The sequence below is a fragment of the Nerophis ophidion genome, linkage group LG06, assembly GCF_033978795.1.
Source record: "Nerophis ophidion isolate RoL-2023_Sa linkage group LG06, RoL_Noph_v1.0, whole genome shotgun sequence".
NCBI classification, from domain to species: Eukaryota; Metazoa; Chordata; class Actinopteri; order Syngnathiformes; family Syngnathidae; genus Nerophis; species Nerophis ophidion.
The window spans coordinates 13,211,512-13,226,511 of NC_084616.1; the positions used below are offsets into that span (position 1 = coordinate 13,211,512).

General features: G+C 42.4%; 1 protein-coding gene across 2 annotated transcripts in view; it reads right to left on the minus strand.

Annotated features, from left to right (window-relative positions):
- Positions 1 to 15,000, minus strand: part of olfml3a (olfactomedin-like 3a) — a 37,935-nt gene that overhangs the window by 6,975 nt on the left and 15,960 nt on the right. Inside the window, exons 2-3 of one of the 2 annotated variants that reach the window (XM_061902697.1) lie at positions 11,888 to 12,149; positions 1,523 to 1,829 (exon numbers count right to left, since the gene is read on the minus strand). In XM_061902697.1, coding sequence (XP_061758681.1) covers positions 1,523 to 1,829; positions 11,888 to 11,998 — 418 coding nt within the window. In that variant the 5' untranslated portion in view covers positions 11,999 to 12,149. The remainder of the gene's footprint in view (positions 1 to 1,522; positions 1,830 to 11,887; positions 12,150 to 15,000) is intronic. The other variant, XM_061902698.1, reaches the window with a different exon arrangement.

Below are 15,000 nucleotides of genomic sequence, written 5' to 3' on the forward strand. Positions count from 1 at the left end.
CGCCTTTATTAGCAGCAGCCGGGTTGAGACACGAAGTGGGAGTTGGAATGGGAGCCAGAGAGAGAGAGAGAGACATGCAGACGAAGACATTTTGCTGGAAAGCAAAAACCTGGAACTATTGTTGAAAATATAACAGTCTTATACCCTGAATTCCGTGGTGGTCCGTAGAACCCACTAGAGGGCAACCTCTCCACTAATGTCCACATTCACATGATCGTAGAGCAATTTAGGACAACTGATTCAAATCATCTAAAATATTGTTCCCCCAAAAGTATTTTCTGATAACGGGTCTTGAGCAAACCTCACGTTTGTTGAAATTCCGTGAAATGGAAAACCCAAAACCAGTGAAGTTGGCACGTGATAAATGACACGGAGCCTTTGTTTGTTTACTTACTACTAAAAAGACAAGTTGTCCAGTATGTTCACTATTTTATTTAAGGACTAAATTGCAATAATACACAAATGTTTAATGTAAGATATTTTGTTAAAAAAAGTTAAAGTACCACTGATAGTCTCACACACACACACACACACACACACACACACACACACACACACACACACTGCGTTGAAATTACCCCCGGAATTTACCCATCCTCTTGTTCCACCCCCCTGGGAGGTGAGGGGAGCAGTGAGCAGCAGTGGTGGCTGCGCTCAGGAGTTATTTTGGTGATATAACCCCCCAATTCCAACCCTTGATGTTGACTAAAGCCAATAATGCCATTTTTTTGTTAGAAAAACATTGAAATACATTTTGGTACCGGTACCAAAATGTTGGTATCAGAACAACCCTAGTCCTTATTTTTGTAAACGTCAAGGGATTTTAAAAGTTTTTGGGAAAATAAACACCTAAAATCTGTCAGGTTCAAACACTGATGACATTTATTAAACAAGACAAGAAGCAAGGAATTAAACAGAGACAGAATTCAATTTGGCTCAATTTGAGGAGAAACGTCTGGGCTGTACTCTTGCACATCACGCTCTGGCGAAAGATTATTTTATAATAATCAGCGGTATAGCTTGGTTGGCAAATGGGCCGCGCCAGCAACTTGAGGGTTCCAGGTTCGATCCCCTGCTTCCGCCGTCCTCGTCACTGCCGTTGTGTCCTTGGGCAAGACACTTTACCTGCCTGCTCCCGGTGCCACCCACACTGGTTTAAATGTAACTTAGATATTGGCTTTCACTATGTAAAGCGCTTTGAGTCACTACAGAAAAGAGTCACTTTATTTGGACTTTCCCTGATTAAATGGCAACAGCTGTTTCTAAGGGAGGGGGGTCGTAAACAGCCATCGCCTTTGGTTTTAGTACAGTTCAAAGAAAAGGTCGTAAAATAGTTCAAACAAGCGGTGCCTGGAGGGGAGTCCGGCCCTGCTTCCTCTCCGCTTTGTTGACAGAAACAGAACACTTTCATGTTGCTTCCCATCCTACACAGTGGAGTTTTACAAGTCTTCTTGGTTTTATGATAACTTAGATATAATTATTCTGACAAGATCCCAGCATATGTAGCAAAACGTTCTCTCACCAGACACTCTGGAGGGAATCTCCTCCCAGTCCTGGTCCAGGTCTCCTCGGCTCTCCTCCTGGCTCCACAGTCCCTGCTCCACCACCCGGTCCGCCTCCTTAGCGCAGGCCCTCGGCGACGTCTGGCTCACCACCGAGTCCATGTGTCCTTCCACGCGCTCCACGAGGTCCGCCGCCGCTGCCAGGTCTTCGGACAGCGCCTGGTGTTGCTGCCTCAGGAGCTCCATGGTCTTGTTGGACTGTTTGCGCAGGTCCTGCACCAACACCTGGTGGTGACGCCACTGCTCCTGACACAGGTGCATGTGGCCCTGGTTGACACAAAAACCATGGACAATCTGACCAAAACAATCATTGACTTCAAAATGACTTGGCCGTTTTCCAAACTTTCACAGTTTCCACATTTTTCAACCGATTCAAACCGTTCCACCTTCAAAACATTCCACCATCCTGGAAATTTAAACTACCCTTTTTTCCCAAGTTAAAAACAATTCCCAGATTTCCCAGAATTCAAGGTTTTCCGGGACATTTTTCCCTTTCAAAACGACATGGCCATTTTCGAAACTTCCACCATTTCCACATTTTTTAACCGATTCAAACTGTTCCACCTTCAACGCATTCCAGCATCCTGGAAATTTAAAGTACCGTTTTTCCCAAGTTCAAAAAGAATTCCCAGAATTCCAGGTTTTCCGGGACATTTTTCCCTTTCAAAACGACTTGGCCATTTTCCAAACTTTCACCATTTCCACATTTTTCATCAGTTTCAAACCATTGCACCATCCTGGAAATTTAAACTACCATTTTTCCCAAGTTCAAAACAAGTACCTGGTTTCCCAGAATTCCAGGTTTTCAGGGACATTTTCCCATTCAAAATGACTTGGCCATCTTCGAAACTTCCACCATTTCCACATTTTTTAACCGATTCAAACTGTTCCACCTTCAACGCATTCCACCATCCTGGATATTTAAAGTACCGTTCTTCCCAAGTTCAAAAAAATTCTCAGAATTCCAGGTTCTCCGAGACATTTTTCCCATTCAAAATGACTTGGCCATTTTCCGAACTTCCACCATTTCCACATGTTTCAACCGATTCAAACTGTTTCACCTTCAACACATTCCACCATCCTGGAAATTTAAATCCCATTTTTCCCAAATTCAAAACAATTCCCAGATTTCCCAGAATACCAGGTTTTCGCGGACATTTTCCCATTCAAAATGACTTGACCACTCTCCAAACATTCTCCATTTCCACATGTTTCAACCAATTCAAACGGTTCCACCTTCAACACCTTCCACCATCCTGGAAATTTAAATTACCATTTTTCCCGAGTTCAAAAAAAATACCTGGTTTCCCCGAATTCCAGGTTTTCGTGGACATTTTCCCATTCAAAATGACTTGGCAATTTTCCAAACATTCACCATTTCCACATTTTTCAACTGATTCAAACCGTTCCACCTTCAACACATTCCACCATCCTGGAAATTTAATGTACCATTTGCCCCCAAGTCCAAAACAATTCCGGATCTCCCAGAATACCAGGTCCTCCGGGACATATTTCCCATTCAAAATGACTTGAAAATTTTACAAACATACACCATTTCCACATTTTTCAAATAATTTAAACTGTTCCACCTTCAACACATTCCACCATCCTGGAAATTTTAACTACAGTTTTTCCCAAGTTCAAAATATTTCCCAGACTTCCAGGTTCTCCGGAACATTTTTCCCATTCAAAATGACTTGGCCATTTTCCAAACTTCCACCATTTCCACATTTTTCATCCGATTCAAACCATTCCACCTTCAACACATTCCACCATCCTGGAAATTTCAACTACCATTTTCCCCAAGTTCAAAACAAGTACCTAGCTTCCCAGAATTCCAGGTTTTCGGGGCCATTTTTCCCCATTCAAAATGACTTGGCCATTTTCCAAACTTCCACCATTTCCACATTTTTCAACCGATTCAAACTGTTCCACCTTCAACACATTCCACCATCCTGGAAATTTAAACTACCATTTTTCCCAAGTTCAAAATATTTCCCAGACTTCCAGGTTTTCCAGGACATTTTTCCCATTCAAAATGACTTGGCCATTTTCCAAACTTCCACCATTTCCACATTTTTCAACCGATTCAAACAATTGCACCTTCAACACATTCCACCATCCTGGAAATTTCAACTACCATTTTCCCCAAGTTCAAAACAAGTACCTAGCTTCCCAGAATTCCAGGTTTTCGGGGCCATTTTTCCCATTCAAAATGACTTGGCCATTTTACAAACTTCCACCATTTCCACGTTTTTCAACAGATTCAAACCGTTCCACCTTCAACACATTCCGCCATCCTGGAAATTTTAAATACCATTTTTGTCAAATTCAAAAGAATTCCCAGATTTCCTAGAACTCCAGTTTTTACGGGACATTTTTCCCATTCAAAATGACTTGGCCCTTTTCCAAACTTCCACCATTTCCACATTTTTCAACCGATTCAAACCATTGCACCTTCAACACATTCCACCATCCTGGAAATCTAAACTACCTCTTTTCCCCAAATTCAAAACAATTCCCAGGCTTCCCAGAATACCAGGTTTTCGGGGACATTTTTCCCATTCAAAATGACTTGGCCATTTTCTATACTTCCACCATTTCCACATTTTTCAATCGATTCAAACTGTTCCACCTTCAACACATTCCACCATCCTGGAAATTTAAACTACCATTTTTCCCAAGTTCAAAAAATTTCCCAGACTTCCAGGTTTTCCAGGACATTTTTCCCATTCAAAATGACTTGGCCATTTTCCAAACTTCCACCATTTCCACATTTTTCAACCGATTCAAACCATTGCACCTTCAACACATTCCACCATACTGGAAATTTTGACTACCTCTTTTCCCCAAGTTCAAAACAATTCCCAGAATACCATGTTTTCGGGGATATTTTTCCCATTCAAAATGACTTGGCCATTTTCCAAACTTCCACCATTTCCACATTTTTTAACCAATTCAAACCGTTCCACCTTCAACACATTCCACCATCCTGGAATTTTAAACTAACGTTCTTCCCAAGTTCAAAATATTTCCCAGACTTCCAGGTTTTCCGGGACATTTTTCCCATTCAAAATGACTTGGCCATTTTCCAAACTTCCTCCATTTCCACATTTTTCAACCGATTCAAACTGTTCCACCTTCAACACATTCCACCATCCTGGATATTTAAACTACCGTTTTTCCCAAGTTCAAAAAAATTCCCAGAATTCCAGGTTCTCCGGGACATTTTTCCCATTCAAAATGACTTGGCCATTTTCCAAACTTCCTCCATTTCCACATTTTTCAACCGATTCAAACTGTTCCACCTTCAACACATTCCACCATCCTGGATATTTAAACTACCGTTTTTCCCAAGTTCAAAAAAATTCCCTGAATTCCAGGTTCTCCGGGACATTTTTCCCATTCAAAATGACTTGGCCATTTTCCAAACTTCCACCATTTCCACATTTTTCAACCGATTCAAACCGTTCCACCTTCAACACATTCCACCATCCTGGAAATTTAAATACCATTTTTCCCAAATTCAAAACAATTCCCAGATTTCCCAGAATACCAGGTTTTCGTGGACATTTTCCCATTCAAAATGACTTGACCATTCTCCAAACATTCACCATTTCCACATTTTTCAACCAATTCAAACGGTTCCACCTTCAACACCTTCCACAATCCTGGAAATTTAAACTACCATTCTCCCCAAGTTCAAAACAAGTACATAGCTTCCCAGAATTCCAGGTTTTCAGGGCCATTTTTCCCATTCAAACGACTTGGCCATTTTCCAAACATCCACCATTTCCACATTTTTCAACCAATTCAAACCGTTCCCCCTTCAACACATTCCACCATCCTGGAAATTTAATGTACCATTTGCCCCCAAGTCCAAAACAATTCCGGATCTCCCAGAATACCAGGTCCTCCGGGACATATTTCCCATTCAAAATGACTTGAAAATTTTACAAACATACACCATTTCCACATTTTTCAAATAATTTAAACTGTTCCACCTTCAACACATTCCACCATCCTGGAAATTTTAACTACAGTTTTTCCCAAGTTCAAAATATTTCCCAGACTTCCAGGTTCTCCGGAACATTTTTCCCATTCAAAATGACTTGGCCATTTTCCAAACTTCCACCATTTCCACATTTTTCATCCGATTCAAACCATTCCACCTTCAACACATTCCACCATCCTGGAAATTTCAACTACCATTTTCCCCAAGTTCAAAACAAGTACCGAGCTTCCCAGAATTCCAGGTTTTCGGGGCCATTTTTTCCATTCAAAATGACTTGGCCATTTTCCAAACTTCCACCATTTCCACATTTTTCAACCGATTCAAACGGTTCCACCTTCAACACATTCCACCATCCTGGAAATTTAAAGTACCATTTTTCCCAAGTTCAAAATATTTCCCAGACTTCCAGGTTCTCCGGAACATTTTTCCCATTCAAAATGACTTGGCCATTTTCCAAACTTCCACCATTTCCACATTTTTCATCCGATTCAAACCATTCCACCTTCAACACATTCCACCACTAGAAATTTAAACTACAAATTTTCCCAAATTCAAAAAAATTCCCAGATTTCCCAGAATACCAGGTTCTCCGGGACATTTTTCCCATTCAAAATGACTTGGCCATTTTCCAAACTTCCAGCATTTCCACATTTTTCAACCGATTCAAACCGTTCCACCTTCAACACATTCCACCAATAGAAATTACCATGATTCCCAAGTTAAAAATAAATACGTGGTTTCCCAGAATTCCACGTTTTAGGGGACATTTTTCCCCATTCAAAATGACTTGGCCATTTTCCAAACTTCCACCATTTCCACATTTTCCAACCGATTCAAACTGTTCCACTTTCAACACATTCCACCATCCTGGAAATTTAAAGTACCATTTTTCCCAAGTTCAAAATATTTCCCAGACTTCCAGGTTCTCCGGAACATTTTTCCCATTCAAAATGACTTGGCCATTTTCCAAACTTCCAGCATTTCCACATTTTTCAACCGATTCAAACCGTTCCACCTTCAACACATTCCACCAATAGAAATTACCATGATTCCCAAGTTAAAAATAAATACGTGGTTTCCCAGAATTCCACGTTTTAGGGGACATTTTTCCCCATTCAAAATGACTTGGCCATTTTCCAAACTTCCACCATTTCCACATTTTCCAACCGATTCAAACTGTTCCACTTTCAACACATTCCACCATCCTGGAAATCTAAATTACCTCTTTTCCCCAAGTTCAAAACAATTCCCAGATTTCCCAGAATACTATGTTTTCGGGGACATTTTTCCCATTCAAAATGACTTGGCCATTTTCCAAACTTCCACCATTTCCACATTTGTCAACCAATTCAAACCGTTCCCCCTTCAACATATTCCACCATCCTGGAAATTTAAACTACCATTTTTCCCAAATTCAAAACAAGTACCTGGTTTCCCAGAATTCCAGGTTTTCGGGGACGTTTTCCCATTCAGAAGGACTTGGCCATTTTCCAAACTTTCACAGTTTCCACATTTTTCAACCGATTTAAACCGTTCCACTTTCAACACATTCCACCATCCTGGAAATTCAAACAACCATTTTTTCCCAAGTTCAAAACAATTCCCAGATTTGCAGGTTTTCCGGGACATTTTTCCCTTTCAAAACGACTTGGCCATTTTCCAAACTTCCACCATTTCCACATTTTTCAACCGATTCAAACCGTCCCACCTTCAACACATTCCAGCATCCTGGAAATTTAAACTAGCATTTTTCCCAAATTCAAAACAAGTACATGGTTTCCCAGAATTCCAGGTTTTCGGGGACATTTTCCCATTCAAAATGACTTGGCCATTTTCCAAACTTCCACCATTTCCACATTTTTCAACCGATTCAAACTGTTCCACCTTCAACACATTCCACCATCCTGGAAATTTAAACTACCATATTTCCCAAATTCAAAACAAGTACCTGGTTTCCCAGAATTCCAGGTTTTCGGGGACGTTTTCCCATTCAGAAGGACTTGGCCATTTTCCAAACTTTCACAGTTTCCACATTTTTCAACCGATTTAAACCGTTCCACTTTCAACACATTCCACCATCCTGGAAATTTAAATAACCATTTTTTCCCAAGTTCAAAACAATTCCCAGATTTGCAGGTTTTCCGGGACATTTTTCCCTTTCAAAACGACTTGGCCATTTTCCAAACTTCCACCATTTCCACATTTTTCAACCGATTCAAACCGTCCCATCTTCAACACATTCCAGCATCCTGGAAATTTAAACTAGCATTTTTCCCAAATTCAAAACAAGTACATGGTTTCCCAGAATTCCAGGTTTTCGGGGACATTTTCCCATTCAAAATGACTTGGCCATTTTCCAAACTTCCACCATTTCCACATTTTTCAACCGATTCAAACTGTTCCACCTTCAACACATTCCACCATCCTGGAAATTTAAACTACCATATTTCCCAAATTCAAAACAAGTACCTGGTTTCCCAGAATTCCAGGTTTTCGGGGACGTTTTCCCATTCAGAAGGACTTGGCCATTTTCCAAACTTTCACAGTTTCCACATTTTTCAACCGATTTAAACCGTTCCACTTTCAACACATTCCACCATCCTGGAAATTTAAATAACCATTTTTTCCCAAGTTCAAAACAATTCCCAGATTTGCAGGTTTTCCGGGACATTTTTCCCTTTCAAAACGACTTGGCCATTTTCCAAACTTCCACCATTTCCACATTTTTCAACCGATTCAAACCGTCCCATCTTCAACACATTCCAGCATCCTGGAAATTTAAACTAGCATTTTTCCCAAATTCAAAACAAGTACATGGTTTCCCAGAATTCCAGGTTTTCGGGGACGTTTTCCCATTCAAAATGACTTGGCCATTTTCCAAACTTCCACCATTTCCACATTTTTCAACCGATTCAAACTGTTCCACCTTCAACACATTCCACCATCCTGGAAATGTAAACAATCATTTTTCCCAAGTTCAAAATATTTCCCAGATTTCCCAGAATTCCAGGTTTTACAGGACATTTTTCCCATTCAAAATGACTTGGCCATTTTCCAAACTTCCACCATTTCCACATTTTTCAACCGATTCAAACTGTTCCACCTTCAACATATTCCACCATCCTGGAAATTTAAACTACCATATTTCCCAAATTCAAAACAAGTACCTGGTTTCCCAGAATTCCAGGTTTTCGGGGACGTTTTCCCATTCAGAAGGACTTGGCCATTTTCCAAACTTTCAAAGTTTCCACATTTTTCAACCGATTTAAACCGTTCCACTTTCAACACATTCCACCATCCTGGAAATTTAAATAACCATTTTTTCCCAAGTTCAAAACAATTCCCAGATTTGCAGGTTTTCCGGGACATTTTTCCCTTTCAAAACGACTTGGCCATTTTCCAAACTTCCACCATTTCCACATTTTTCAACCGATTCAAACCGTCCCACCTTCAACACATTCCAGCATCCTGGAAATTTAAACTAGCATTTTTCCCAAATTCAAAACAAGTACATGGTTTCCCAGAATTCCAGGTTTTCGGGGACATTCTCCCATTCAAAATGACTTGGCCATTTTCCAAACTTCCACCATTTCCACATTTTTCAACCGATTCAAACTGTTCCACCTTCAACACATTCCACCATCCTGGAAATTTAAACTACCATATTTCCCAAATTCAAAACAAGTACCTGGTTTCCCAGAATTCCAGGTTTTCGGGGACGTTTTCCCATTCAGAAGGACTTGGCCATTTTCCAAACTTTCACAGTTTCCACATTTTTCAACCGATTTAAACCGTTCCACTTTCAACACATTCCACCATCCTGGAAATTTAAATAACCATTTTTTCCCAAGTTCAAAACAATTCCCAGATTTGCAGGTTTTCCGGGACATTTTTCCCTTTCAAAACGACTTGGCCATTTTCCAAACTTCCACCATTTCCACATTTTTCAACCGATTCAAACCGTCCCATCTTCAACACATTCCAGCATCCTGGAAATTTAAACTAGCATTTTTCCCAAATTCAAAACAAGTACATGGTTTCCCAGAATTCCAGGTTTTCGGGGACATTTTCCCATTCAAAATGACTTGGCCATTTTCCAAACTTCCACCATTTCCACATTTTTCAACCGATTCAAACTGTTCCACCTTCAACACATTCCACCATCCTGGAAATGTAAACAATCATTTTTCCCAAGTTCAAAATATTTCCCAGATTTCCCAGAATTCCAGGTTTTACAGGACATTTTTCCCATTCAAAATGACTTGGCCATTTTCCAAACTTCCACCATTTCCACATTTTTCAACCGATTCAAACTGTTCCACCTTCAACATATTCCACCATCCTGGAAATTTAAACTACCATATTTCCCAAATTCAAAACAAGTACCTGGTTTCCCAGAATTCCAGGTTTTCGGGGACGTTTTCCCATTCAGAAGGACTTGGCCATTTTCCAAACTTTCAAAGTTTCCACATTTTTCAACCGATTTAAACCGTTCCACTTTCAACACATTCCACCATCCTGGAAATTTAAATAACCATTTTTTCCCAAGTTCAAAACAATTCCCAGATTTGCAGGTTTTCCGGGACATTTTTCCCTTTCAAAACGACTTGGCCATTTTCCAAACTTCCACCATTTCCACATTTTTCAACCGATTCAAACCGTCCCATCTTCAACACATTCCAGCATCCTGGAAATTTAAACTAGCATTTTTCCCAAATTCAAAACAAGTACATGGTTTCCCAGAATTCCAGGTTTTCGGGGACATTTTCCCATTCAAAATGACTTGGCCATTTTCCAAACTTCCACCATTTCCACATTTGTCAACCAATTCAAACCGTTCCCCCTTCAACATATTCCACCATCCTGGAAATTTAAACTACCATTTTTCCCAAATTCAAAACAAGTACCTGGTTTCCCAGAATTCCAGGTTTTCGGGGACGTTTTCCCATTCAGAAGGACTTGGCCATTTTCCAAACTTTCACAGTTTCCACATTTTTCAACCGATTTAAACCGTTCCACTTTCAACACATTCCACCATCCTGGAAATTCAAACAACCATTTTTTCCCAAGTTCAAAACAATTCCCAGATTTGCAGGTTTTCCGGGACATTTTTCCCTTTCAAAACGACTTGGCCATTTTCCAAACTTCCACCATTTCCACATTTTTCAACCGATTCAAACCGTCCTATCTTCAACACATTCCAGCATCCTGGAAATTTAAACTACCATTTTTCCCAAATTCAAAACAAGTACATGGTTTCCCAGAATTCCAGGTTTTCGGGGACATTTTCCCATTCAAAATGACTTGGCCATTTTCCAAACTTCCACCATTTCCACATTTTTCAACCGATTCAAACTGTTCCACCTTCACCACATTCCACCATCCTGGAAATCTAAACTACCTCTTTTCCCCAAGTTCAAAACAATTCCCAGATTTCCCAGAATACTATGTTTTTCGGGGACATTTTTCCCATTCAAAATGACTTGGCCATTTTCCAAACTTCCACCATTTCCACATTTTTCAACCGATTCAAACCGTTCCGCCTTCAACACATTCCACCATCCTAGAAATGTAAACAATCATTTTTCCCAAGTTCAAAATATTTCCCAGATTTCCCAGAATTCCAGGTTTTACAGGACATTTTTCCCATTCAAAATGACTTGGCCATTTTCCAAACTTCCACCATTTCCACATGTTTCAACCGATTCAAACCATTGCACCTTCAACACATTCCACCATCCTGGAAATTTAAACTACCTCCTTTCCCCAAGTTCAAAACAATTCCCAGACTTCCCAGAATACCAGGTTTTCGGGGACATTTTTCCCTTTCAAAATGACTTGGCCATTTTCCAAACTTCCCCCATTTTCACATTTTTCAACCGATTTAAACCATTCCAACTTCAATACATTCCACCAAAAATTCTATTTAAATCAAATTCTAATTGCATTTTATTAAATCAAAATAATTTTGGTAGAAGTCGGCAGTTTTAGGAGAATAAAGCTGTGTTAAAAAAAAACACAAAAAAAAACACTGAGATTAAGCTTGAAATATCCATCCATCCATTTTCAACCGCTTATTCCCTTTTGGGGTCGCGGGGGGCGCTGGCGCCTATTTCAATAATAATTTCTTCTTTGCCAGAGTCTTGACCAATAGTGGTTGTGCACGTGTGTAGTGTAAAAGTAACATGGCCAACTAGTGGCCTGGCATGCATATTACACTCTTCCCACTCCTTTTTTGCAGCTGTGTGCAAACAGGAAGTGTTGTTGAAGAATAGAAAGAAAAAAAAAAAAAAAAAAAAAGGGATCGTACCTCGACAGCCAACAGTCTATTCTCCAAATAGTCCATCAGGGCCTGGTGGTAGACCTGGGCCGCACACAGGGTCCAGCCGGTGGCCAGCAGCAGAAACAAGACAGACTTCATCGTGCTCTCATCGGGAGTCCTTCTGGAACTTCTCGCTCCGAGCGGGATCAAGACGGAGACTTTCCCGGGTCCTTGAGCCTGGTTCTCTCCTGGAATGTTTTCTCAGGGAGGAGCCTGCTGGAGGGGACCTCACACAGTCCTGTTCCCTCTTCTTCTTCATTTATTCAGGAATTGAAGAGACAAGTGGCAGAAAATGGATGGATGATTTAACATGTTCTATCCACACTTCTGTTGAAATGTAATAATCACTTATTCTTCCCTTGTTGGATACTTTACATTAGTTTTGGATGATACCACACATTCAGGTATCGATCCGATACCAAGTAGTTACAGGATCATACATTGGTCATAATTTAAGTCCTCATGTGTCCAGGGATGTATTTCCTGAGTTTATAAACATAATAATAATTTACAAAAAAAAAGGAAAAAAAAGTCAATGTTATCATAGTAGTATCGACTAGATAAACTCCTGTAATTGGTATCATTACAGTGAACGTCAGGTGTAGATCCACCCATGGCATTTGTTTACATTGTGACGCCGATGAGCTAATCCATCCTCCTACAGTTAATAGTGAAGCATGTTATGTATACAATTGGGAGTTGTGACGGCACAGAACCACAAGGGGGCAATAATGCTCTATGTATTCATTATATATAATTAACCAATTTAATACAATAGATAATAATGAACAATATAATTAATTAAACAACAAAGGAATGGCATGGACCCTGACTAAAACAAGTTGAAAAACTTATTATTCGGGTGTTACCATTTAGTGGTCAATTGTACGGAGTATGTACTATGCTGTGCAATCTGCTAATAAAAGTTTCAATCAATCAATCAATCAATCAGTCAAGTGTGACAAAACCCAAAGGGTGTATGGTGTAAGACTATGTGTAGGAATGAATTGCTGGGTGTTACCAGGGTGACCTCAGCATTTAAGTCTCACCTTAAAACTCATTTGTATACTCTAGCCTTTAAATAGACTCCCTTTTTAGACCAGTTGATCTGCCGTTTCTTTTCTTTTTCTCCTATGTCCCACTCTCCCTTGTGGAGGGGGTCCGGTCCGATCCGGTGGCCATGGATGACGTACTGGCTGTCCAGAGTCCGGACCCAGGATGGACCGCTTGCCTGTGTACCGGCTTGGGGACATCCCCTGCGCTGCTGAACCGTCTCCGCTTGGGATGGTTTCCTGCTGGCTCCGCTGTGAACGGGACTCTCGCTGCTGTGTTGGATCCGCTTTGGACTGGACTCTCGCGGCTGTGTTGGATCCATTATGGATTGAACTTTCACAGTATCATGTTAGACCCGCTCGACATCCATTGCTTTCGTCCTCTCCAAGGTTCTCATAGTCATCATTGTCACCGACGTCCCACTGGGTGTGAGTTTTCCTTGCCCTTATGTGGGCCTACCGAGGATGTCGTAGTGGTTTGTGCAGCCCTTTGAGACACTAGTGATTTAGGGCTATATAAGTAAACATTGATTGATTGATTGATTGATGAGTGTGGAAGTGGACAAATCCAAAGGGGCTAGGCAGAGAAGGTCCGTGTCCAAGCGGGAGGTCGAGATCCAAGAGGCAGTCAGGGAAACGGGGATGGGGGGAGGACAAGGAATGACGAGAAATACAGCAACGTCAACGCGGGAATGGAGGTCTGCTGTGGGATCGACAGAGAGTACACGAGACAATCAAAAAGGACGGGGAAGAAAAACACAGAGAGAGAGAGCAAGATTGCATGAAGCATGATGAGCGCTCACGGGACATGAACAGAAGGTTAAGTTCCGTCCAGGATCCTTGGGTACACTGGTCTTTATACAGATCGCCCTCATCAGTTCCAGGTGTGCAAATTGCTGATCACCCACAGCCTCGCCGGCATGTGGGCGTAACGCGGCCAATGCAAGCGGGGTGTGTCTCGGCGTACTGCCAACGGAGGTGCTGGCAGACCCAGATGTCGGAAAAAATCGGGTTAGAGCCCGTGCCGTGACAATACCCCCCTCCTTTTGGACGGATTCCAGCTGTCCTAGGACTGAAAGCAGAACAACGAGATCAAGAGACAAGAGGGGGTAACTGGTGGTGGGTCTCCTGCCCAAGTATCCCCGAGTCTGGTGGCGGCGGCGAGTAGACCGCCGCTGCAGCCGGCGAGTCGAACGGCCAAGGAACGGCCACCTTCTAGGCCGCCGGGAAGGCGAACGCGAGTGGCGCCATAACCACAGCAGCCCACGAGTACCACGCCCATGTCCTCCGTTGGCATGTGGGCGTGATGCGGCCAACGCAAGGGGGGTGTGTCTGTACGCGCTGCCAACGGAGATGCTGGCAGACCCAGCTGCCGGAGAAAAGTGGCTTCGAGCCCACGCAGTGACAGTACCCCCCTTCCTTATGGACAGATTCCAGATGTCCGAGTACTGAAAGCAGAACAATGACATCAAGAGACAAGGGAGGGTGGAGGGGGGGACTGGTGGTGGGTCGCCAGGCCCAAGCGTCCCCGAAACCATCGGGGTGCGATTCTAGTGGCCGCTGCAGCTGGTGAGTCGAACGGCCACCTTCTCTGCCGTCGGGAAGGCGGACGCAAGTGGCGCCATAACCACAGCAGCCCACGAGTACCACGGCCATGTCCTCCGTTGGCAGACCCAGCTGCCGGGGAAAAGCGGGTTCGAGCCCACGCCGTGACAGTACCCCTCCTCCTTATGGACAGATTCCAGATGTCCTAGGACTGAAAGCAAAACAACGAGATCAAGAGACAAGGGAGGGTGGAGGGGGGAACTGGTGGTGGGTCGCCAAGCCCAAGTGTCCCCGAAACCATCGGGGCTCGAGTCTAGTGGCCGCTGCAGCCGGCAACTCGAACGGCCAAGGAACGGCCACCTTCTCGGCCATTGGGAAGGTGGACGCGAGTGGTGCCATAACCACAGCAGCCCACGGCCATGTCCTCTGTTGGCAGACCCATCTGCCGGAGAAAAGCGGGTTCGAGCCCACGCCGTGACAGTACCCCCCCCTCTTTTTGGACAG